The following is a 24,905-nucleotide window of genomic DNA, read 5'->3' as shown; positions in this document are numbered from 1 at the left end:
TAATTAAGCTACGACAAAAAGAATTGATTATGAAATCATTGCCGGACTTATTTTCTTTTTTTTTGACTCCCCAAAGTGTTTCCACATTGATTCAATTTTGATGTGTGTGCTTATTTTGAATGCCTTACGTTTTTGGCTTTTCAAGGAAAAGTATCCACACACTGGGAACCTCTAGCTCTAGTACCATAGGCAATACATGTGAGTGAAGTACCAAATTAAGATTTTACATTGTGGCACTTTTGATTTTTTTTTTCGTTCGTTTGTTTTCACTATTTTAATTTTGTAACTTTGGGGGGTCATATAACACTGTTACCCTCCCTAGACTCATCACCCCTTTATGATACTTAAACTAAAGGTGAATAGGGACTAAGCCCACTAGAAAGCTCTAGTACATTGCACACAATGTTGCCTAAATTGGATTAAGAACCTAAAGTAACCATTGATTATTAGAAAGGCATTCCCCATGGTATTAAGAGAAGATCTTTAACTCCTAACTTGGTCAAACTAGCTTAGTTAGACTGCTTGATTTTGAAACCTAGACAAGGGATTATGACAGTTAATTATATAGAATAATGTTTGATCGAAGCAGATGTGCAAAATATTGTGCTACCAATCACATTTAAAGCAAACAAACATGGATGCAAAAACGAAGACAAGGGGCAATGCTAATGGTCAAGAAACACCTGTTTGTGTTGATGACCGCACTGGATTTGAAGAGTGAACGAGAGAAAAATTCCATGAATTTTCAAATCCTAACAACAGTAACACGTTACTGTACACACTAGGAAACACAAAGAACACCTCTAGGAGGCACATTAGTGGGAAGAGGCACCACCCTTATTGAACACAATCAAACACACAACATAAGCAACCCTAACCTAATTATTTTCAACCCCCCCCCCCTTAGAGAATCAAGGGAACATGATATTGTAGAGATGGGGAGGTAACCCTAAAGATAAACCCCTATCCTTGTCATCGAGATAAACAAAGTCATCATCCGTGAGACCATATGTGCCATCCGTGTAATCATGTAGCTCTTCCTCATCATTAGAGGCACAAATGTTCACTAAGAACATCACTAGACGTCTATAGTCATCTTGGTCAAGAGGGTAAGTTTGTGTAATCGGAGAGACATTGTCTACTAAGTATGGATCAGTCGTGGTCAAGAGACATATCAACCATTCTAACTCCTCAAAATTCCTCTCATATGCTAGCGTACCTACCAAATTCCATTCATATGCAAGGACCGGGTAGACTATGTGAAACAATTGTGTGAAAAGTAAAGAGGGTACCTCTGACCCGAGGTAAGAGTGGATGACTCTAGCATACTAGCCATATCTATACACATAGATAGATGATGGTTAAGTGCAAATATTATAAGGGTCGTGTCAAAAGCTCGTGTCCTTATGCATAATGTGTTTTTGTGATTTTGTGTCATATATAGAACTTGTGGGTTTCCAGATTTTTGTTTGGTGGCTTTTTCTCTTTTAATTTTTAATTTTGGTTTTTGTGAGTTTAAGGCTTTATATATACATTCCCTAAGATTGGAGATTGAGAGGTCAGGGAGGAAGGTTAAGAGGGGAGCAAGTGAATGATGGATGTCAACAAACACTCCCCCCTTCCTTGGGTAGATCATACCTTTTGGAATGATGTCGTCACCTTTTAAAACCAATTGTTTCAAGTTTTCTTGGGTGAAGACTTTGACCAATAGTTTTTGACTGGCCTAGGCATTTCATCTAGTTGCAAGGGTGGTAAGGTACTCTCCCATGATTTTATTTGCAACGTTGTTGTAGGTAGTGAACTTACAATGGGAGGTGCAAACTCTTTCTTGTTTGTATGGATATGTACAATGTTGGGTGGAGGTTGTGTCAAAGCTTCGATTTCCGTATATGAACTACATAAAGAGCAAGAAGCTTCATTCATTTTTTCTATGGTTGAGCTGAACAAAACAAGCCTTTCTTGCTTGGGAACCCATACTAGCTCCGGATCCGGCGTATAGTGTTCTGTGATTTTTCCATTCCCACAATCTTCCATTGGCTTTGTCGTCGCATGATTTGACTCACATGGGTCAGGTGAGAGGTAAGAACACAATTTACATTTTGGCACCCAGATTTGATCATTTCCTTGATAGTAGACTTGGGCTTCCAATAGTCCTTTAGGAATCCAACGTTTTCTTACATTTTTGGGAGTGAGTGGGACGTTTCATAAAAGGCCCCTATTTTTTAGCATCAGCCATGGTCGCTAAAGAAGCTTTAGGGGGTTGAGCTATAGGGACATATGGTTTAACCTCCTGGACATACATTGTTTTGGGTTTTATATCCTCGGGAGGTAATATCTTAGGGACTATGGCTTGAGTGCAGATCTAAGAGTTGGTTTTTGTGTTGTGACACTCCCAGTCCCCCAATCAATAGTGCATTTGGTCGTTATCATCCACGTGCGTCCTAGGTTTATATTGCCTGCCATAGTTCCAGCAGGCATGACAAAAAGTCTTGAACCACAACCTCGTTGTCATAGCTGACAGAAGTGTGCCAAATTCCAAAAACCGTAGTTTTTTTCTTGTTGACACCCTTGACTTGGATAGTACTCTCAGATAGAGATGGCTTTCCCAACTGACACCACACTCCATATGACAACATATTATATTTAGCACCCGTGTCCAACAAGGCGTTATATAGCACTTTTCCATAGGTGCTATTTAGTTCAATAGGGTATCGTAGAGGTGTGTCAGAGTCCCAACCAATCATCATCTGTTTCAACATGGAATGCATGTGTAACTCCAAGGTTAGCCTCTCGTTGGCATCTATTGTGTTGTTGTTGCTCCTTAGCCTCAGCTTGAGCTTGTATCTTTTTCAACTCTACTCGTGCCTTGGCTGCCTATTTTTGATGGATGGCATGTAGCTCCTCTTGGCTTAAAGGATCATAATATCTTTTAAATTTTCTCCCATTGAGGAATCCAATGGTTTCAAATTCATCAAGAGTCTCCACACGAATGGTACCTTGTGGGGTGATTTCACATACTCTATGTGGTCCTTTTCCCGCATATTTCAACTTTTTCTTCTCGTTTTGCACTCCATACATAAGGACTTTATCACCAACATTGATATCTTTGTTCTTTAGATGACGGTTAAACCATTTCTTCCTCATATCTTTCTCCACAAGTGCGTTTTGCACATCCAATTGTCTTTCTTCGTCTAACCTTTCAAGGATATATAAACGCTCAACTAAAGGGTTACCATCCCAACCTTCTTGTGAAGCTATGCGTAGACTAGGAATTACAAACTCCCATGGCATAATTGCTTCTTGGCCATATACCATTTTGAGAGGTGTACAATTAATAGCCACTTTGTAAGAAGTACGATAGGCCCATAGAGCTGATGTCAGCTTCAAATCCCAATCCGTGCGATGAGCTTCGACTGTTTTGGTGAAGATAAAAACTAAGGTCTTGTTAGTGCTTTTAGCTTGGCCATTTTCTTGTGGATAATACGATGTAGACTTACGGTGAGCTATCATGAAGTTTGTTGTGAGTTCCTTTATCACTCCATTTATAAAATGAGTACCATTGTCTTATAAACGAGTACCATTGTCACTCACAATTTCAAGGGGACACCCAAATCTTGTATAATGTTCTCAAAGAGAAACTTAGTAGTTGACCTTGCATCAGCCTTACGTGTTGCCCTGGCTTTTGTCCACTTTGTCACATAGTCAGTGGCAACGATAATATATCAAGATTGAGTGTTACAAGCTGCCAGACTAATTGGGCCTACAAACTCTAAACCCCATTTTTCAAATGGTTGAGTCACTTTAACAAGATGTAAGGGCATCTTATCCTTTCGTTGTGTGATCTTGTAACGTTGGAATTGATCACATCCTTTTACAAAAAGTGATGCATTCTTGAATAAGGTAGGCCACCAATAGCCTGATTGCAACACCTTTCTAGTAGCTGCAGTTAGTTCCCGTGAGAAATTTCCTCCGGCTATACCCATGTGGGCTTCTTGAGTATGTATAAATACTCATCCTCACGAGCACAACGTCTAAGAATATCGTCCTTCCCTAGCTTGTAGAGAGATCTTGCAATGAGAGAATAAGGTTCACATTCTTGTAACAATTTTTGAGCTATATCCTTACGAAGGTCCTTGGGTGGAAAACCATTAACTAGAAAGTTCACAATCTTCTCACTCCATTCAAGCATGGTCTCAACTAGGAATAAGGAAGTATCAGGCAATTCATCATCGACTCCAGTAGGGGCTTCACCATTGGGTATGCAAGACAAATGACCGCCATGACATGTCTTTTACGAGGCTCAACACAACGGTGAAATCAAACTCAAAAAGAATTAACAACCATTGTTTAATTCTTCCCATGGAACAAGGTTTATTTATTAGATACAACAAGGCTTGATGATTAACATAGAAAACAAACTTGCTTGCAAGAAGGTAGTAGAAAAATTTCTCCACTGCATAGATCATAGCTAAACCTTCCCGCTCTATAGTGGTGTAGTTTCTCTTATCATCATTCAATTGATGACATGCAAAGCTAATGGGGTAGTCCAATTTATGTTCTCCTGGTTGAGCTAGAACACACCCAATAGCAAAGTTTGATGCATCAATATGCACATAAAAAATTATATTCCAATCGGGCACTCATAGAATGGGATCGCTTGTCAAGGTCTTTTTCAATGACTCATAAGCATGGTCACACTCTGCGGTCTAGTGGAACTCAATAAGAAGCTTGTACAAAGGACGAGCCATTTCGGCAAAGTTTAAAATAAATTGTCGGTAATAACCAACATGGTCCATGAACCTTTGAACTTCTTTATAGTTTGTAGGTGGTGGCAAATCAACAATGGATTTAATTTTTCTCTCATCTGTGGAAATCCCATTTTTGGACACTATATGCCCTAAAATGACTCCATGTTTAACCCAAAATTGGCATTTGAAAGGGTTTAAGGAGATGCGATACAATCTGCACTTCTCAAACACTTTTCATAGACATGATAGATGTTCTTTCCAATAAGAATAAACACAAAGGTCATCTAAGAAAGCTTTGCAAAACTCCCTCAAATATTCTCTAAAAGCGGAGTTTAGTAATTTTTGGAAGGTAGCAGGAGCATTGTTAAGCAAAAAGACATAACCCGAAATGTGAACACTCCAAATTCGGTTATAAAAGCCGTTTTAGCTTGGTCCTCTAGTGCAATTGTGATTTGATTGTATCCAAAGTACCCATCTAAAAAGCTATGAGATTCCTTTCCTACAACTCTTTCAAGCACATGTTCTGAATATGGAAAGGGGTAATGGTCCCTCCTAGTGGCAGCATCAACCTTCTTGTGATCCATGCACACTCTACGTTTCCCATTCTTTTTGGCACAATCACTATTAGAGATACCCATTTGGAGTGCTCAATTGGGTATATGAATCCGCATTTGACAAGCTTTTCAATCTCTCTTTGAGCAGTCTTTGTGTACTTAGGATTCATTGGGTAGGGTCGTTGCTGGACTGGTTTAACCATGCTATTCATGGGGATTGTCTGTTGCACCACAAAAGGTGGAACACCTTTCATATCATGATATGTCCAAGAAAATATATCCTTGAATTCCTTGAGAAGCTCTTTAAGTAATGTCTTGCTCAACTTGGGGATCTAATCCACTGAGAGAGACGAGCCCTATCCCAATGAGATCATCGAGCTTGAATGGGTCATGATCAAAAAGTTGAATAGTCAGATTTTGTGACTCCAAATACTCTACTTGCACAAAGAACCATGACCAGAAACAAGTCACTTTGCTTGATCAACCGCAGAAGGTGACTCATGAAGAAACACATTGAGCGTGACAAGGACACTTGAGGATCTGAAAATTGTTCCTGAGGAGATGCTGGCAAAAGTCCAAGAAAATGAAGAGTTTAAAGTTTGGACATGAGCATATTGTTCTTCGTCCAGGATGCATTAAGTTTTTAAAGACTCTATTTAGCAATTTCAATGTAGGGACATGGTCAACTGCTAATGACATGCATGTTGTGGACATCATCAAGATTTTAGAAAAGGAAGCTAAAGAAAAATTTCCATTCTTTATGATATGGGGGCAAAGCCAATGTCAACCATGCGTAGAATCAAGGATGTTGAGCTTGTCCATATGCAGTCCTGCTTTCTCTTGATGTAGATCACCGCATAAGGATCTGACTTGCCCCAGATATCAGCCTTTGCAACATCTTGAACCTCAACTAGCCCAACTTTCAAATCCCCAATTTGCTTCAACATCAAAAAGCTGTAGACAATGGTCGTCTCTGCAAGTGAAATTCCAACAAGTACATGTCATAGGCATATGAGAGTCCACCTCCACCTGTAATCTCCCGGTAGGATCAGAATCACCAAACGATTGGGCCAATCAAGCAAATCTGTCAAAGCGGTCAATATTATATTTTACAAGCAATGTCAACCAACATAAACTGTAAATACCTTTATTTTATCGTCAAAAATACATACAACTATGTAGTTCTTACGTCCACTGCATTGTCAACTCTTGGAATTGCCAATAAGTCTCCTCCAAGGCCTGCTAACTCTATCTCCTTAACTATTGCTGGACCGTCCTACGTTGCTTCCATCGATAGGTTTTCTTTGTGCCTTTGTACGCACAACCTTACGTTCCTCTGTGGTGTAGGATTTGAATTGTCTAGGTGCATGGTGTAAGTATGTGGGGTCTTGTTGTTCTATGGATTGTGATTTCTAACTCTCGATTTTGTCATCTCCTTCGGTATGGCTCAACTTTGACTTCTCTACAGCCTCTAGCTGTGCGATGTCAATGGGTTGTGGACTACACCACATAACTCTCTGAGGGTATTCACCCCAGTTATCTACCAACTTTTGATGAGCATCACATGCCCCTGTATAATTAAGCCATTCTGTGGTAGATTTCTTTTCATTTATTCTAGCACACACATTTTCTTGATATCGTTGCCTCTTATATCTCTTAATCTTCTTGTCTAATTTTTTATTACGGCCGATCTCTAGTGAAGAGTCACTAGATGAATCGCTACTTGTGTCTTCTGCTCTCCTGGATAGATTGTCATCTTGGGTACCATTGGGCCTTGAATGGTTTGTCTCCACATTTGCATTAAGATTAACTTAGATTCTTTGTCCTCAGAGTCAATTTCAATTAATGATTCTAACTTTGAATATAGTCTTGGCTACTGGTTCCAATGTCAGTCAAGCCTTCATCTTGTAGGTCATCAGAGGCTATATGGATTGCTTCTAGCATATTTAAGGGTACGAGTTGTGGCATTTCATCCCCCTTAGGTGTTACCCAGGTCGTCCCCCTATTTCTCTAAGTGTCTATGGTTGCTACTAGGTGGACCCAATCCACATTGTAAGACTCAGTCATCTTAGGTAGAACATCCATATAAGGAGAATCTTCCCCAACATTAGTGTCCATTTTACATGTGTAACAATACTACCATGGGACCAAGTGAACTATGGTGTCAGATCTATGATTAATTATAAATCTATTTCCTAAAGGATGTGCTTGACCAGTTACAAGATCCACTCGAATGACAAAATCTTGGAATTGCAAGTAGACATGGTTTTTAAACCAGTCATGCACCATTTATACTTCCCCATGAAAGGACGTCCTAAGATTATCTCAGATGACATAGTGTGCTTGGAGAAATCCATAACAATGAAGGTATTCCTTATTTTTTGTCCACAAAGACCTTGATCTTGAGATCTTCTAGCATCCCAATAGGTTTAACAATAGTCCCATTGGCCATCTTTACTCTACTATGTTTGTGGTCCCAAGGTGAGGTCTTCCCACATTTTTGTAGCAATTTTTATTCACAATGCTAACTTCAGTGCCACCATCAAGGATTCCCTTCACAGTTAATCCCTTGGTAGTGATTGGTATGGTTGCATTGGATTCATCGCCCTCAAAGTATTTTCCAAACTTGTTAAAAAATATTTCTACAACAGAGTTCTCATCTAGGTTGGGTTGTGGATCTAAGTGTTCCTCTTCTATTGGCATCTCCCTAGCTCTATCCATCTGCGAAAATTGTGGTAGCCCAACTTTCAGTTCTTCATTGAGGAAAGCTCAAAGAGCTAAGAATAGCTCGGGGTCTCCATATATTTTGGACATGATGGTGGTTCTAACTTCTCAAGCCATGAAATCCATCAATTTGGCAATATTTAACGGAACCTTTTTTGCTTCAGTCCCTTGACGTGGGGAAGATGGGATCTCCATTTCTCTGATAGGGCCAGGTAGTCCCTCTGTAAACATTCTTTCCAACACGAAGTGTGAAAGCCCAATTTCCCATGACTTTAAGTCACTTTCTTCTTGGATGACACTATGTATGGCTAGGGGTCTATGGACTTTCTGAGGTTGTTGTTGCATAGGGAACAATGTGTCAGTAATCTGGATCTGCTTAGGTGCTGGCTCTAGATCCCTTTGGGTCTCTTCTACCGAACTCCTTAATTGCTTGACTCGCTCAATCTCCTTTGAAGGATTTGGGTAAGTTCCTATCTTCTTCTTGGGTCCTGGCCATTGTGGCTCATGAGACAATCTTCCTTATTGCTTTCTTTCGTAGTGGTTGTTTTGGTCTCCATGGTTTCACGTGAATCAGAATCCTCTTTAGTGTCATTCATATATACGGGGTCGTCACCAGTCCCTATGTTGGTCTTTGAACTGGGGTCTGAATTCTCTAATTTTTGCGATCTCTTCCTTCGTGTTTTCTTCTTCTTTTGAGATTGGGCAATTGATGCCTCTCTCTCTCTCTCTCTCTCTCTCTCTCTCTCTCTCTCTCTCTCTCTCTCTCTCTCTCTCTCTCTCTCTCTCTCTTGCAATGCATGTGCAAGCTTGCAATGAAGATCATCATCTTTTGGGAATAAGGAACCATAGAGGGCATGTGTGTTTTTCTCGTATGTAGAAATAGTGTCAGACTGAAGATGTAGCTATCAAGATGAATGGGTACATGCTGTCCGATGCATGTGGATGATGGAGAGCCATCATGTTTGTTGTTGATGTTGTGGTGTGGTGTAGTTGGTGAATATGTTTCCAAACATGCCCTCATTGAGTAGTAAATGTTTGGGATTTTTGAGGAGCATCAGCACAAACAAAGCTGATGTGTGCTATGTCCAACTTTTGAGAGCAGGTAGCCATGGCCAAGCCCATGAACTAGCTAAAGAAAGAGAAGATGGAAGAAGAAACAACTACAATGAAGAAGTGGAAGTGGGTTGAGAGGCAGTTGGAAGATCATAATTGGAAGCCCATTGAGATAATCTATCATGTGTAGAACACCATGTCTCCATGTATTGCGCATTTGCGCACATACTTCCTTATTTTTACACACATACATGCACAAGCATATCCCATGGCTATTGCACTCTATCCATAGAGTAGCAATTTCTTGGATACTCTCTCCCCCTCTTTCTCTAAATTGAAATTATGGTCTTTTTTACCTTCCACTGTTGCTCTCAAGGGTAGGCCTTGTGATTTTATCACTTGTTTAATGAACTTCATTTGAGAGCATTATGCCCCATTGATTTAATCACTAACCATTCTAACACTCATTTTCCTAACTAAGCATGTCCATGACTGGAGCCATATATGGTAATGTTGAAAAATTTTGTTTTTGAAGTACTAATTTGCCTTTGAGAGGGTTATTCTGTAACTATTGCAATTGATCCTTCTTGACCACTGATAAATCTAGTTCACTAAAAGGAGAGCTGGTGATCGGGTTGGCAAGTGCTTTTCCCTTTCCTTTGCCAGTATCAGCTGCCACCTGTTCAATTGTTGCTTCTTACTGGCCTTTTTCAGTGCTGACTACTGTTTGAGTCTGCTCTTTGGGCATTGCTAAAGTCTGGCCTTCAAAAGATTTTTCAGTGGGGGCAGTGGCTAGACTTGACTCTCAAGTCTCTTCAATAGAGCAATACTCTTTTCTAACAGAATCCTCGGTTTCTTTGAGCTACTGGCCTCAGCCTGTGCAGCCTTCCTCTTTTGTCCAGTGATGGCCATTTGATTACCTGGTTCCTCTTCATTTGAAGTTAACTCCACATTGGTAGTTAATGGAATAGGCTTAGGACTCTAAGCCAGCTTTACCTGGGAAAGGATTTTGGAGCAGTAGCCCAATACAAAAACTTTAGCTTAGCAGTCTGCTGTAAGATGTTGTGAGATAAAATTTGGCATAGATTGATTTTGGCTTTATCATCCAGCCTTTTTGCCGACAGCATTACAAATAGTTTTTCAGACACATATGTCGGATTGTTTTTCAGATTGACAGCTTCTACGATAAAATTGTAGGCTAAGGGAACATCCAGTCTAGCTACTAGAATCCCTTACCCACCAACCTTTCTTTTCTTTCTAGCTACTTCATCTTTCTTAAGAACCAGACTGATCTAATCTGCAAATGCTGTGCTGGGATTTCTTGTTGGGGAATCTGAAGGCATAAGAAATATCTTCAAGTGTCACTCTTATTTTAATTCCGTTAACAATGGCACTGCCTTCATTAGCATCAAAAGAATCAAGGACCTGTTTAATAATGGCTGCATCAAAATCAAACTCTGTAGCCTGTACTACCACATGCAGATCCCATAATTGCAACAACGATTTTGGCTATTAAAAACATATCTGTGTATCTTGCTGTATGGAATGAGTGGTAGGGAGGCCTAAATAGAAGTAATAACTGATGTAGTCTCAACCATTGTGTCCTACATATTCTCTTACATTTTCTTGGGACCCGTACATTGTGACGATTGCAAATCTGTAGAGGAAGAAGAATTACTTGTTATGCTAACCTGCAATGAGGTGTATTAGGTAGTGTCATATAGGGACAAGCAGAAGCTGTTGACGAGGAGGTTTCAAGTTGGAGCAAAGAGCTCTCAGAGCTTGGTGATGGAAAGTGCGTGACAGCGGTAGTTGTCATGCATGAGACTTGAGAGGAAGAGTGTCCATGGGTGAAATGCCTCACTGCTATATGTGTACGCGCCATAAAATCTCCATTACTTACCCCTCCTAGAGTTATGTGCACCGATGGTGATGTGGCACACATGCATTGGCCATTTTGTTCAGTAACATCCTTAATGATTAACATATTTATTTTAGTTGGCCCTTTTCCCATAGAAACTGGTACTCATTTTAAAACTCCACTGGCTCTGTTACTGGCACTGGTTTGTCATACTGAGACTTTACTGGTTCTGATATTGGGTTGCCATGGAAAAGATTGAGAACAACCGGGTCTGACAATCCCTGGTCATCGGTACCTGGAATACTAGTATCATCACCTCTTGAGGTCTCCTTGTCATTCGAATAATATAACTTGATCTTGCCCCATTATAAACACGTGGCAGCAGTAATCCAGATAAGTCTTTCAGCATCACTGTGCCATTTAAAAATACCCAATCAACTTCAAATGGACCAGTCCAAGCTATTTTCAAATTTGGTTTCTTAGGGCCCTGTTTGGACTGATGTAGCAAAACTAAGTCACTCTTCTAAAACTCCCTAACCTTTATCCATTTATCATGCCAGTGATTTTTGCGTTGCTAAACAATCTCCTGTTCCAGCATGGCTCTTTGTCGTAACATCCAGCTGCAATAATTCCTCTAGTCTTTGTTTGATGATTAAAATTTAATCCATAATCAAATGCCATTCTGAGACTGGGAGTTACAAATTCAATAGGCACTACAACTTTAGTACCATACACCATTCTGAAAGGTGTCATTCCAGTGGTAACTTTATAAGCTGTTCTATAGGCCCATAGAGCAGTCTAGAGCTTGATATCCCACTGGTGTGGCTCCTTCTGAACAATCTTGGTCAAAATATTCTTGATGGTATTATTACTTCTCTCTGCTTGACCATTGCACTTGGGATAATACAGAGTCAATTTCCTATGCTTAACTGAGAGCATCTCCATCAAAATTTCCATTGTGTCATTAATGAAATGTGTCCCTTGATTAGAAACAATTTTAACGGGGCATCCATAACGGCTTGGTAGTATTATCTGGAAGAGCCTTAGCCTCTACCCATTTAGTGACATAACAGGTATCCATCAAGATGTACAGGTTCTTTCTTGGAATGACCTTCTTGAATGGTCCCATGAAATCCAGACCCCATTTCATGAATACTCCGAGTGAGTGGAGTCATATCAACTACTGTTGGTTTGCCCATTCTCTGACATATATCACAAATCTTGCAAAAACTTTGGACATCCACTTTCAGGGTTTGCCACCATAATCAGGCTTGCAGAATCTTCTTATACGTGATATCAGTGTAGAAGTGTCCTCCAAAATCCCAATTGTGTGCTTCAACGATGACTTGCATCTCCCTTCCATCGGCGCACACCTTCAAAGAACACCATCTATGCCCAATCTATATAGAAATCCTCCTATTATGGTGTACTTCAGACTCTTAATGATCAGATCTTTCTTATGATTCTGAGCCCAATTGTCTGGGAATCCTCCTCGTGAAAGGAACTGATATACATCATACCATTCAGGGTCCGAATTCTCCTTAGCTGTCACTTGAAACAATTATGTATCTACTGGCTCATCTCTGAAGGATATTTCAGAGTAGCCTTCAATACTTTTGGAACACCATACTGAGATTTACCAGGCTTGCGAAATATGCGAAACTCGAACTCCATCAGGAACATCATCCATCAGATTAATCTTCCTTGGATAATAACTTTGTTGATAAAAAATAGTAGTGCCTGATGATCCACATATAAATGAAATAATTTTCTTAGTAAGTAATGCCAAAACTTGGTGGTGCTGAAAACCATTCCCAGTGCTTCTCTCTCCGTGGTAGTATATTCCTATTCAGCTAGACTGAATCTTCGACTGTCAAAGTAAACTAGATAATCCGTCCTTCCATCTGGTTGAGCCAGTATTGCCCCCATTTCTAGCCCCCCCAAAGCATCAACATGCACATGGAATATAACATTCCAGTCTGGTTGTCGAAGTATTGACTTACTGATAATGGCATTTTGAAGACATTGAAAGCTTTCTTCACATTCAAAAGTCCCGATGAACTTACTGGTTTTTTTGGTAAGCTCATATAGAGGTAATGCCTTTGTAGCAAAAATGTGAACAAAACTTATGTAAAAATTTATATACTTCAAGAATGAACTCAATTTAGACGCTGTGTGCGGTGCCTTGGCCTGCTGGACAGAGTGGACTTTACCATTGGCCATCTCTATAACATTTTTGGACACTATGGATTCAAGCAGACCCTCTTCTCCTTACATCACTGAAAAACCATTTCCAAAAACAGTATCCAAAAACAGTAGATGCTTCTCCTTGGTGACGAATACAGTGAAGTCATCCATAAATATAGCTAGAAATCTGTGCAAGAATTCACTGAATATCTCCATCATGCAACACTGGAATGTTGTTGGAGCATTGTAGAGACCAAATGGCATGACTTAATACATGAATGCACCCCGTTCAATAATAAAAGTGGTTTTTCTCCTATCTTTAGGAGCAATCTTTAACTGGTTGTAACCACAGTAGCCATCCATAAAACTATACATATCATAGCCTGCAATCTCATCAAGAAGCATATTGGTGAAGGGTAATGGAAAGGGATCTGTAATAGTTTGAGCATTCAATTTTTGGTAGTCCACACAAACTCTAAGTTTCCCATTCTTCTTCAGTACGACCACTATAGGGAATAGCCAATCACTACTAGCAACTTCTATGATGAATTCACCTTTCAGAAGGTTGTCAATTTCCTCTTTGACCTTCTTACCATAATTCAAATTTATTTTGTACCTCTGCATACGTACTGGTCTGGCATATGGCTTCAGAGGTATTCTGTGCTGGAAAACCTCTAGATCTACACCTTTCAAATCAGTATGTTTCCATGCAAATACATCTTTGTATTTTTGGAACATAAGTCTGGCTTTTTCCTTCATTTTTGGGTTCATATTCTTATTCATCTTGATTAATCAAGGACTTTCTTCACAACCCAAATTCCACTCTTCAATCTCTTGATCATCTGAAGCAGCTAATTTGGGCCACCTCCCTTCCTTTTGGCCAGTGAATCTACAACATAATCCATGAATGGATCTGTTCTCATTCTGAACTCCAGTGACCTCTTCAGTGTGCACTGGTGTACTAGAATCCAATCCCTCTTTGGAGTTAGACGATTCCTCTGGTCGACCAGTCAATTGAGCTGGTCTCTCTCTAGGATTCAGTTGAGTGAACTGACCTGGAAACCGCTTTCTCTGTTTCTCAGCTTGAGCCTTATCGAATAAGAACGCATTCAAGTCAATTTCAACTAATGGAAAAGTGTTCATGGCTGCAAGCATCCGTTCAATCTTCTTAACCCCATATTTTTGGCAAAGTTCCTCAGGTCGAAGTGCTTTCTTTCAGCTTTTGGTGTTATTTGTCCAGAAAAACTAGTGGTTCCCTTAATGGTTATGGTCTAATTCGCATAAACATGAACAATCTCCGCCTTCCGAGTCCATGGTCATCCCAACAGCATACCATATGCTCCTTGGAAATCCAGTACCAAAAAGCTGGTTTTGAATTTATCTTTACCCACCCTAATTTGCATATTCTTGATCATACCAGTTGCTTGAACAACTCTATGATCAGCCATTCTAACCTTAAAGGATGCTGGTTTTAAATCAGTGATACCAAGCCTTTGTTGAAGATGTGCCTCCAGAATATTGACACCTGCCTCTCCATCCAGGAGTGCTTATTTTTTGTGAGATTCTAATTTAGAGCTTTTAAAGAGAATTTAGAGCTTTTTAATCATGATGCTAACGTTTCATTGTAGTACCCAAAACAATAATTTTTTCAATGCATTATTACATCAATACACTTGGATTCAAGACATCAACCTTAATGTACTCTCTCTATCATTATTCCAATAGCAAACCATTTTAAAGTAAAGTATAATATATACGGAGTATTGACACAAGCTAGTGATTATGGTTAGCAATTAAATGCCACAAACCATTGTTCTAAGTGCTTCTCAAGAGGCTTGCGTAGTATGCTTTTTTAAATTAGTATTTATAAGACCAAGATGCTACTTTTCTACTAAGAAATTTCTAAATAGTAAGATTCAAAGAAATCAGAATCCTCATATGCATCTATGAATGTAGGGTAAAGGGGCCAATATGAGGCTACTTAAAACATGAGGGCCAATAGAGGGACATTCACTTTGAATGATCAGAATTATATGATAGGATTGGTAGTTTGCAATGAAATTGATATGAAAAGATAGATCATATGAAGCTCTTGCCATTCCCAATGCCATCCAATCATGCTTTTTATATATATCTTTTGGTAATATTTCCATTTCATTTAAGGTGGCCTTGTTTTGGACCCCGGTCCGTTATTGGACAATGGCCGCTCTACCCTTGAAGGAGAAGACCTTGGACTACACAACTGTAGTAGTCGAAACGGTGCCTCTATTGTGTCATTCACAATCAAAGCCTTCTTTTATACTATGATAGTTCAAATTATGCTCTTCATGCTATGCAGTAGATTGTGAGCTGCGTCGTAAACAAAAATACATTGTGGTGCCTCTATTATGTCATTCACAACCAAAATCTTCTTCTATACTATAGAAGTTATCTTTACTTTCTTCATGCATGCACTAGGTTGTGAGTGTATATAACATAGCTACATTGTTAGGAAATAGTATGTGAAGGGAATTATTGACTTTGTAGATAGGCACTCATAAATTGAGAGGAGCGAGCAAGGCGCATTGTTAACTACAAGAGAGAAAGTTTACGGAATTATTATGTGAGTTGTCACTCCTATGGAAAACACATATGACAATTAAATGGTAGGGAAACTTGTCTTCATGCTGCATACCCTTACTAAAACTACTCAATAAATTCAAGTTACCTCCAAAGTGGTAAACACATTGAGGAGAACACACAATCCCTACAACAAGGGGGAGCCCTTCATTGTTTATACTAATATTTTCATGTTATCCAATCTCTTATATGAGCATTCGTCTTAACAAGGAGATCAAGCACATTTAACACCATTATCCTAAAAGGCGCCACATTGAACCTATTTTAAGACCTACATGTGGATCCAAAACAAGTGCATAAGAATGTGATTTGAAAAGTAAAATCTCTTTAGAAATATTTTCATTGCAATTAATTCTCACTAGTATTCTAGCATTCACATAGACTATCGATGCTTCTTACATGTGATATCAAACTTTGTATTTCTTAATCTATTGTAGCTCTAGCACAAGACTTGCAAATAAGTAGATAAATAATGAGCTATGTTGCATGGAAATAGAGAAATTTCATGTACTATGATCCAAGTGCATGCTTTGGCAACCCCTTTTCCTTAACAGATTTATGGATTTGTTTCCCATAATGCAATAGAACCTCTTTTATAATTGCAAATTTTCTAGTTTTTAAAAATTTCCAATCGAAAACCCTATATTTTGAGCTCGCATGCTATACTTACATTTTGGGGGTATCCTTGTTCCCCGGCCCTCCCTTCCCCTACGGGTTTGAGGATAGGATTTTTGACTATTGGTAAGTATACACTTTGGGGGTTTGAGCAAGCTTCTATTTAGATAAAACAAAAGTAGCAATTATAATAGAAAATTTTACTAAAGATGGAATATATATTAAGGTCAAGTATGGGACTGAAGAAACTATAAAGGATATTTATACATTTGAACCTGTGGATTTTACATATGCTACATTAGCGCAAAAAAATGAATCTTACTTTCACTATGCCTTCTAGGGAATTACTTTGAAAGCAAGTAATGTTGGAGTGTGTAGATTGTTTTGATCAAGTAAAGACATGTTGCTCAAGACTAATTCAAAACTATTTCTTGTGTAGGCACCATTTGGTCATAAAGTCTCTATATAACAAGAACTATATGGAAAAAGAACAAATTTTACATTGTAGGACCAATCTAAAGAGGCCCAAAAATTATAAAGGCGCACAAGTGTTGAACTTAAAAGAGCGGTATTCTCAACTTTGTTCCTGGTCTATAAAGCCTTGGCTTTAAAATATTCATACAACAATAGCTCACAAAGTCAATGGCATGAATGAAGATAGTCTATAAGCTTATAGAAGAATAACATTTTTAATAATTTGAGTGATGTCAAAAGACCACAAAGATGTAACTAGTAAGTGTTGAGCTCAAAGATTATTGTTTAAGATCTAGGTCAAAACAATTTGGTTTCCAAATCTTCATATAGGAAAAGCTCAAAGACCACACACGGACAATCTAAGCATTCATAGAAAAAGACTTCATAGACTGGATCCATGTAATAAGATTAGAAATCAAGGTGTAGTATTTTCATTACAAAAAAAAGCTTTCTAGCTAGACATCTTTGCATTTGTATTCGTGAATGATGTCATTGGCTACTTGTTTAGGGATACTTTCAAACTTAGCATGGCGGTGCTAGATTCTTTGTTATTCAGCTTCCAGATTCTTTTATCTATGTGTTGTGTAGCACCAATGCCATACTCAATTGCTTCTTCCACAACTATATCCAGTTTCAAATCTTCCACTCACAATCTTCCTCAAGGTTTCTAAGGTAAAAATTATATTAAGATTGTGCTATATTTGGTAAAAACATTATCTAGCATATAAACCTCAAATTTGAAGATTGTGTAGAGTCGTGCAGACAATCTTTCATCTCTCAACGGCAGCATGAGTGGAATTCTTCTTCCAATATTATGGAATTTATTGCAAGAGAACCAGTGAAAGAATCTTTTCCCAAGATATTCATCAAACGATATTCCCAAGATATTATAAGAGCTGAACATCATCATCCACATGAAACACATTTGGACATCTGGCGACATACTAATGATTGGCTTTGAGCAATAATATACCTTTTTTAGTCCTCCAAGCATTGACGTTTTGAAGTCCTACTTATGATAATACATTCTAGTTTGAGAGCCCACAATGCCATGCATCCAAAACCATAGATTTGTCATCTTCGATTGAGGGATACCTCATCTTACTATCAAGAGCTCCAGAAAGAAGAGTACTTGGAGATGTTTATGAGAGTTACAAGGGGTATTTTGAGAAATTTGAAATTTTTTTAAGGACATTTTGATTTTTTTTTGAAAAAATACAAGGGATATTACAAGGGATATTACGAGAATTTTGGAATTTGAGGAGTACTTTGGGGATTTCCACTTTGCACTAAGTCTAGTCTCACAATTTCAAGAAAGAATTTTTCACTTAGAGTCCGTTCGCGCTCGAAAAAGATGTTTTTTTTGGTCCTCCTGCAATTAGTCTCACAATTTCATAAAAGAGTTTTTCATTTCATGCATCACTAAGAGCTCACAATCCGTCCGCGGCGCGCGGACGTGCTGTGAGCTCTTCCCCTACACAATCTTTAAATTTTAAGGTGTTTTGGTAACTTTTTTGATAACAATCATAGGAAACGTGAGGTTCCGCTACATAATGTTCAAATTTTAAGGGTATTTTGGTAACATTTTTTATATCAAATGGACGCACTGAAGGAAACGTGAGATCCTTAGCAAAAGCTCGCAGATCGTCCGCGCGCGCGCAAACGGACTGTGAGCTCTTGAGCATGATAGCGACGCTATAGATAGCTGTTGGCAGGGTGTTGGGCGGGGTGTTGATGAACGGGGGGAGCTGTTGTTTACACCCATCCTTTGCAAACGTGTAATTCCCCATGCATGCGCCATTATCCTTGCCTGTAAGAGGCTGTAACTGCTCAGAACATGATTGTACAATGATACATCTAATCTACGAGCGCCATCTAGTCCTGATCTCTTGCTGTCGGGCGCATATGATACTCTGCTTGCCCCATGGCTACACCTCCCTCTCCCTCACCCACCTCTTGCCTGCGTATTCGTACCCTCCTACCTCCTCATCCTCTGCACGGAGAGATCTCTGTAGACTCGGACCTATCACCATCTCTCGAGTCTCTCTCATGACGACTCCTTCACTCCGGCATCGCATCTATCGTTCTCTGTAGACACCTGCACGCATCACAGGAAAGAGAGAGAGAGCCCTTCAAGATTGGCTGCTGGACATAGCTAGCAGACGGGGGATGCACGAGCGAGAGAGAGAGAGAGAGAGAGAGAGAGAGAGAGAGAGAGAGAGAGAAACTCTGCGCTTCTTTTGCATCTACTCTTCAGCTACGTCCGGTCTTCCCTTTTTCCTGCATCTCTACCCTCCTCACTCTTCTCATTTCTGCGTCACTATGGCAGCCAGACTTGCTCCCCCACGTGGTTACACGGAGCGGTCACATGCGGCAGGACTTCTGTGTGAAGATGCCATGTTGTTCCGAGGTAATGCTTGGGGCGGCGACAGAGTTCCGGGGTCCTCTTACAAAATCACTCCCTATGGGCATGAGACCACATACCCCTATGGCCACTACGAGCACCCAATCAACCGCGAAGGCCCCCTGGATGACATCAAGCAGAAGATTCGAGATTCCATGGACCAAAAGCTTGCTGTGAAAGAGGAGGATGATTGCTGTAGCGACAGTGACGCAAGCGACGGAGAGCTGGATGAGAGCCCTCGACATCACAAGGTGAAGAAGCTGGGAGTGCTGTGAAGATCTGTGGGCATGGGACGGACTCAATGCGGAAATTTTCCTTTTTGATGGTGCGCATTGCTGCCTTTGGCGATGCAGGCTTTCTCTTGTACAGATGGGAAATGAAGAAAAGGGCTTTCTTCTGAGAAGCCTTATGTAAATTGTAAAGGTTTAATTCTGCACAGAACGAAAATGCAGGAAGTGAGATGTAATATGGATGTTGCTTTGGCAAACAACTACTGTACACATCCAAGACTTAATCTTTAATAAGATTATAGTATTCTAGCGGGATCAAAAAAAAAAAAAAGAAGAGAAGAGAGAGAGAGAGAGAGAGAGAGAACGGCCGAGTTCTGGAAATAATTTTTTTAAAAGGAAATTCCCAAAATACTCTTCAAATTTAAAATAATTCCAAAATGCCCTGATTGTGAGATTAGATTTCTCCAAAGATTGAAAAAATTGTAGAAAATTGATTGTGTATCGATACAAGATGCTAAAATCAGAATTTGAGTTGGTTATGTAGGCTTCGGATTCATTCGCTTCATTTGTGACAAATTACATGCTAAGCACTCAAAAATGGATCTCAATTGTCAAAAAGAGTAAAGATTAGAAACTCTTGAAGAATCCAACCGAATTTTTCACAAATAGAGGGGTATATTTTGGTCATTTTCCCTTAAAAAATGCATTCAACTCTTTGCTTGATGTGGTCCGGCACCTGGCACCCTTGAACTTGCCTTCGTGGCTCAACACATCCCTCCCCAGCTAGACATTTCCAACTATGCTCACTCGTCATCATTCCACGGATCTGCACACTAATTACAAGCTTCCACTAAATGAAAAAATTATGCTCCTTTTACTTTTGCTTCAACGTTCTCAAGCTTCGAAATATATACCAGAATCACTACTACATACTATTGATTTCCAATGAAAACTTTGCCCTTTCCTTTTCCGTTTCTCCTAAGCCCAAGGGATCTTTCAAGATTCCTATAAAAAGGACATGGGTACAGACATACTGGTAAAGAATACGTACATGAAACCTAGAGGTATTTGAAAAATTTCTCCTGACACGTGTCCAACGTCAATGCTTGGAGGACTAAAAAAGGTATATTATTGCTCAGAGCCAATCATTAGTATGTCGCCAGATGTCCACATGTGTGTCATGTGGATGACGATGTTCAGCTCTTTGAGTTCAATCTTGTGTGCACAGTCGCGATGGATTTAAGCTTTCAATATCTCGTTTGTCTTGAGGTGTTTTCACAGTCGCTAAGTCACATACAAGTATGCTTTATCGATCCACATGTGACAAAGAAATAGCGAAGAACTCCATGTACTTAAGATCTTGTCGTTTAGTTTTTCCCTCATTTTTTTACTGCAGCTATCGATTGCTTCTAGCTCAATCTGGTCTTTGCAAATGCACAGCAATGCATGGGTGAATGCCGCCTGATCCTACTGCAGTCAAAAGGATTAAATAATTAATAACCAGTACCACCAGTTCTTTCTAAGATGGTGATGGGCACAACTTAGAACAAGGTGGATGGATACAAAGAGTATTAGTAGTACCTTCTCGTGTAAGTCAAAGACCTTCATTAAATGTGGCCCCACTTTGAGAGCTATGTAGGACATAGTATACTAGAAAGAAGACTACGAAATCCACCGCGATCATCCAAAATCAACCTACATATGCATTGGCAAGGAAGGCCTCTAAGAGCAATGCCCTCCAAAGGATCGGCAATATGTAGTGGTTACATAGCGTCAGAAGATTGTGAGAGAAAAATTTGGGAGGAAATGTCTTGAAGTTCTCTGACTCTCTCTCTCTCTCTCTCTCTCTCTCTCTCTCTCTCTATATATATATATATATATATATATATATATATATATATATATATATATATATATATATATAATGTGCAAGCTCCATAATTGGCTATCATTCTCCTCAAATGGTTCATAGGTAGTACTCAATTTGCTTCCCCTCGTACTCATAGACAATAAGCTTATTTGAGCATGCAATGAAAAAAGCTCCAAATGTTTGAAAAAAGCTCTAAAGTAAAAGCTCACAATTTTACTATCCCCTCCATCCAGTATAACACCGGATAGCGGCTCCCACTGTTTCTTGACCTTGGATTACTGGCACCTCATCATCTTTGATAGCCGACAAATCACTGCTCTGGCATCAGCTTCAGCTTTTCTTCACCGTCTGATAAACTTTGTTACTTCAAGCAAAGTCTTCATGATATCATCTAATTCTACCGTCAAATCTTGAATTCGTTCATAGATTTTGACATAGATCTCTTCTCTCTCCTGGTCAAAATTATTATCAGAACTCAAGGAATCAAGACTATCTTCACATTGCCAATCCTCTGTTCTGGTGTCTGTATTGAGCCTTGACTGACACTGAGAAAGACACTGTGCTTTCCTCGGTTCAGTGTTTTCTATTGTAGTCAAATCTGATTTCACTTGCCCTAGATCATCCACCAGTCCTTGTATTGCAACAAGCATGGTCTCAGAGATTCCAGATCCTGACTGATCTAGCTGCCTCTTCTCAGAAGATGTGGTTGGTATCTTCTGAATAACATGAGCATCAAAACTCTTTGGTTGTTGGGTAGCTTCTTAGCTAGATCCTCTGTGATCTTAGCTACCAGTTCTTGCTTCTATTGCTATTTATCAATTACCTTCTCCTTGCCCTAAGCCTCTTAGACTTCTCTTTACTGAGTCCATTAACTGGTTTCAGGAATGACTCGTTTGAAATGCTCCAAAGTTGGTGATACCATGTGAGACTCGCCAAAGGTGGGTGTGAGCTTGCCAGCCTTGGTGACACCTCTCCTATCGAGATTGTAGATGCTGAGAAAAATGATACAGGGACCGAGGAAGAGGAAGAAGGAAAAAATCTAGGTGATAGAGGGAGAGAAGAAGTGTCTCCATGTAGAAGGCGAGGACAATCCCAGCAGGTGGGAACTGATCCTTAGAAGGCTGACCAGGGGGAACAACTACGTTGGCAGTAATTACAGTAGTTACTGCAGTAACTCTGTAAGCCTATAAATAGGAGCTGCTACAATGTATCCGGGGATCTTTTGAATTTTGGCTTATAGGCTCTTGCTTCTAGACTTTTAGTTTCATAAGCTTTTGTTTTTTAACTCTGTAATCACATCCTCAAACTTTATCTAAGCTTAAGCTTGTTGTACACTACTGATTATCTTGTACTGCTGATTTGAATCTATAATACCATTCCCAATCTTCTAGTTTGTGTCTTCCATTTTAGTAGATTATTCCACTTCAGTTCTCATTTTCAGTCCAGTACTTAGATCCAATCCTCACTAATTGAACCGCCTAGATAATCAGTAGCTCTGAACTCTAACACTGGAATAGCTGTCTGAAGAGATTAGCTCTCATTCCATTTTGGCAATCATGGTGGCTAGAGCTGATTGCTCTTAGACTAGTGAGCTCTGTCTCCCAATTAGAATTCTTAGCTACAAACATGCCGCCCAGAGTCAGTCATGGTCGAAAATTGTCAACCTGGTTTTGCACTGATTCCACACGAGTCGACCCTATTCCAGAAGTGTCGGCAAGAGAGTTTGATACTGAGAGGGACTCGGAGAGTGAGCCTGAGGCTCACGAGGAGCATAGTAATGCTGAAGAGGCGAGAGACTCTCAGCATTCCAGTCACTCAAGGAGGAGGTGGGCTGAGCGTGAGGAATGCAAAACCAAGACTGAAGGTTCTAGATCCACATACAAGACAGCTGAGGCCAAGGGTAGCAAAGTACAAGTAGGAAGGCCAAGGTAGAGACTGAATTGAAACTAAAAAGGAAGGTCATTGGGATGCCAACACTGATCATTACAAGAAGTCATCCAAACCTAGTCAGGCTACCAAGACCGAGATGATACAGACAAGCATGATTATGCTGCTTCTTTAAAGATCTCTTTTCCAGTTTTCAAAGGTGGGAAAAAAGACGATCTTGATATCCACATTAAAGCCTTTGAGAAATATGCTGAATTAAAGCATATTGATGAAGATGACTGGGGAGTTATTTTCCTCAAACACTGAAGGATGCGGCAAGAAAATGATATTACCACTATCTAGCTTGCCAGCTCAGGTCTTACAATAAATTGATCAAGGATTTCAGCCTTGAATACTCAGACAACAAAGACAATGAAGACATTCTCTGTGAGCTGGACAAGATCAGGCAAGGAAAAGTGTTTGTAAAAAGCTATGTAGAAAAGATCAAAGAGTTGACCAGGCAGCTGCAAGAACCACCTTAAGAAAAAATACTGCATGCATGGTTTCTAAATGGATTTTGTAGCAAGCAACTGAGAGAGCAAGAGGTACCTACACCCACAAAGAAGTTTAATAACTTGGTACTCTGAAGCTTGAGCAGCAAGCCAAGAAGGAGCGAAGCCATAAGAAGCAAAGGTCTAGCCAGTAGCAGCTCTTCTACGGAGAATTCCAACTCCAATGAGACTTCCAACAGTTTTGATAGTAGTTCGGACGAAAAGAGCAAGGACAAGGCTAAGAAAGAGTCAAAAAAATTGACAAAATGGCCAGGCAAATTTCTGAAATCAGCTAGATCAAACCATCAGTCAGGAAGATGAAAACTTGGTGCTCCAAATGCAAATCCAGAGATCATGTTTCCAACAAATTCCCACAGTGCATGTACTGCAAAGCGTGTGGCCATCTGTGGAATAATTGTGGCATTCGAATCCATCATTTCAAGAAAGGTAAGGATCCGTCTCTAGTTGCATTTACAAATGCCAAATCAACTAAGGTAGAGACAACTAGTGGACCTAAAGAGGAAAATTCAGGTACCAGTGGGACTGATACTGGGTGCAGCAAATACCAAGAGGGTACTGGCGGAGGCCGAGGTCAAGGTCGTGGACCTCTCCCATCTTAGCCAATGAAATTTAAGCAGCATAAGTGATAGATTTTTGACATGTGTCCCCCTTTCCCCTTTTGTGAGAGCTTTAGGTAATTAATTAATGCAACTAAACTCTCATTGGACCCCTTTGTCTCCTAGCCAATAGGAATCACGCAAGCCATTGGGCTGTTGAATGCTCATTGGACCCTTTGGGAGACTGTCCCCAATAGTCTTCTAGAGAGCTTAATTCTTATTCGTTCTTTTATTAATTGTTTTTAAATGAATTAAACTAGATTTACTCTAGCTGAATTCTCATTGGTCCACCTCCATGGCCATCCAATAGGATTTGAGTGCACACTTATTGGATGGCCATCCGTTTGTGGGTGATAGGCCAAAGAGAAATTTAGCCTTGTCCGTAAATTCTCAAAGAGACCCTTCCAAAAATTATTGGTCATTCTAGGATCTCTATCCCACACTATGGACATTGGCAAGCCATGATACTTAAAGATTTGTGAAATGAAGAGGGTTGCCATTTGATGGGCTTTGTTAGTCTTTTTGACATGTA

General features: G+C 39.7%; 1 protein-coding gene across 1 annotated transcript; it reads left to right on the top strand.

Annotated features, from left to right (window-relative positions):
* The first annotated feature begins 19,038 nt into the window (after window positions 1-19,038).
* LOC147424460 (uncharacterized) lies at window positions 19,039-19,763 on the top strand. Its single transcript, XM_086500456.1, has one exon. The coding sequence runs from the start codon at window positions 19,158-19,160 to the stop codon at window positions 19,512-19,514; it is 357 nt and encodes a 118-aa protein (XP_086356582.1). The 5' UTR covers window positions 19,039-19,157; the 3' UTR covers window positions 19,515-19,763.
* The last annotated feature ends 5,142 nt before the right edge of the window (window positions 19,764-24,905 follow it).

The sequence above is a fragment of the Adiantum capillus-veneris genome, chromosome 25 (assembly GCF_014529385.1).
Source record: "Adiantum capillus-veneris isolate H3 chromosome 25, ASM1452938v2, whole genome shotgun sequence".
In the NCBI taxonomy this organism is placed as follows: Eukaryota; Viridiplantae; Streptophyta; class Polypodiopsida; order Polypodiales; family Pteridaceae; genus Adiantum; species Adiantum capillus-veneris.
The sequence above is the reverse complement of the archived record's forward strand: the minus strand, read 5'-3'. Positions and strand labels throughout refer to the sequence as shown.

Coding starts and splice junctions, on each gene's coding strand:
- LOC147424460 (XM_086500456.1), top strand. CDS start 19,158: ATGGCAGCCAGACTTGCTCCCCCACGTGGTTACACGGAGCGGTCACAT.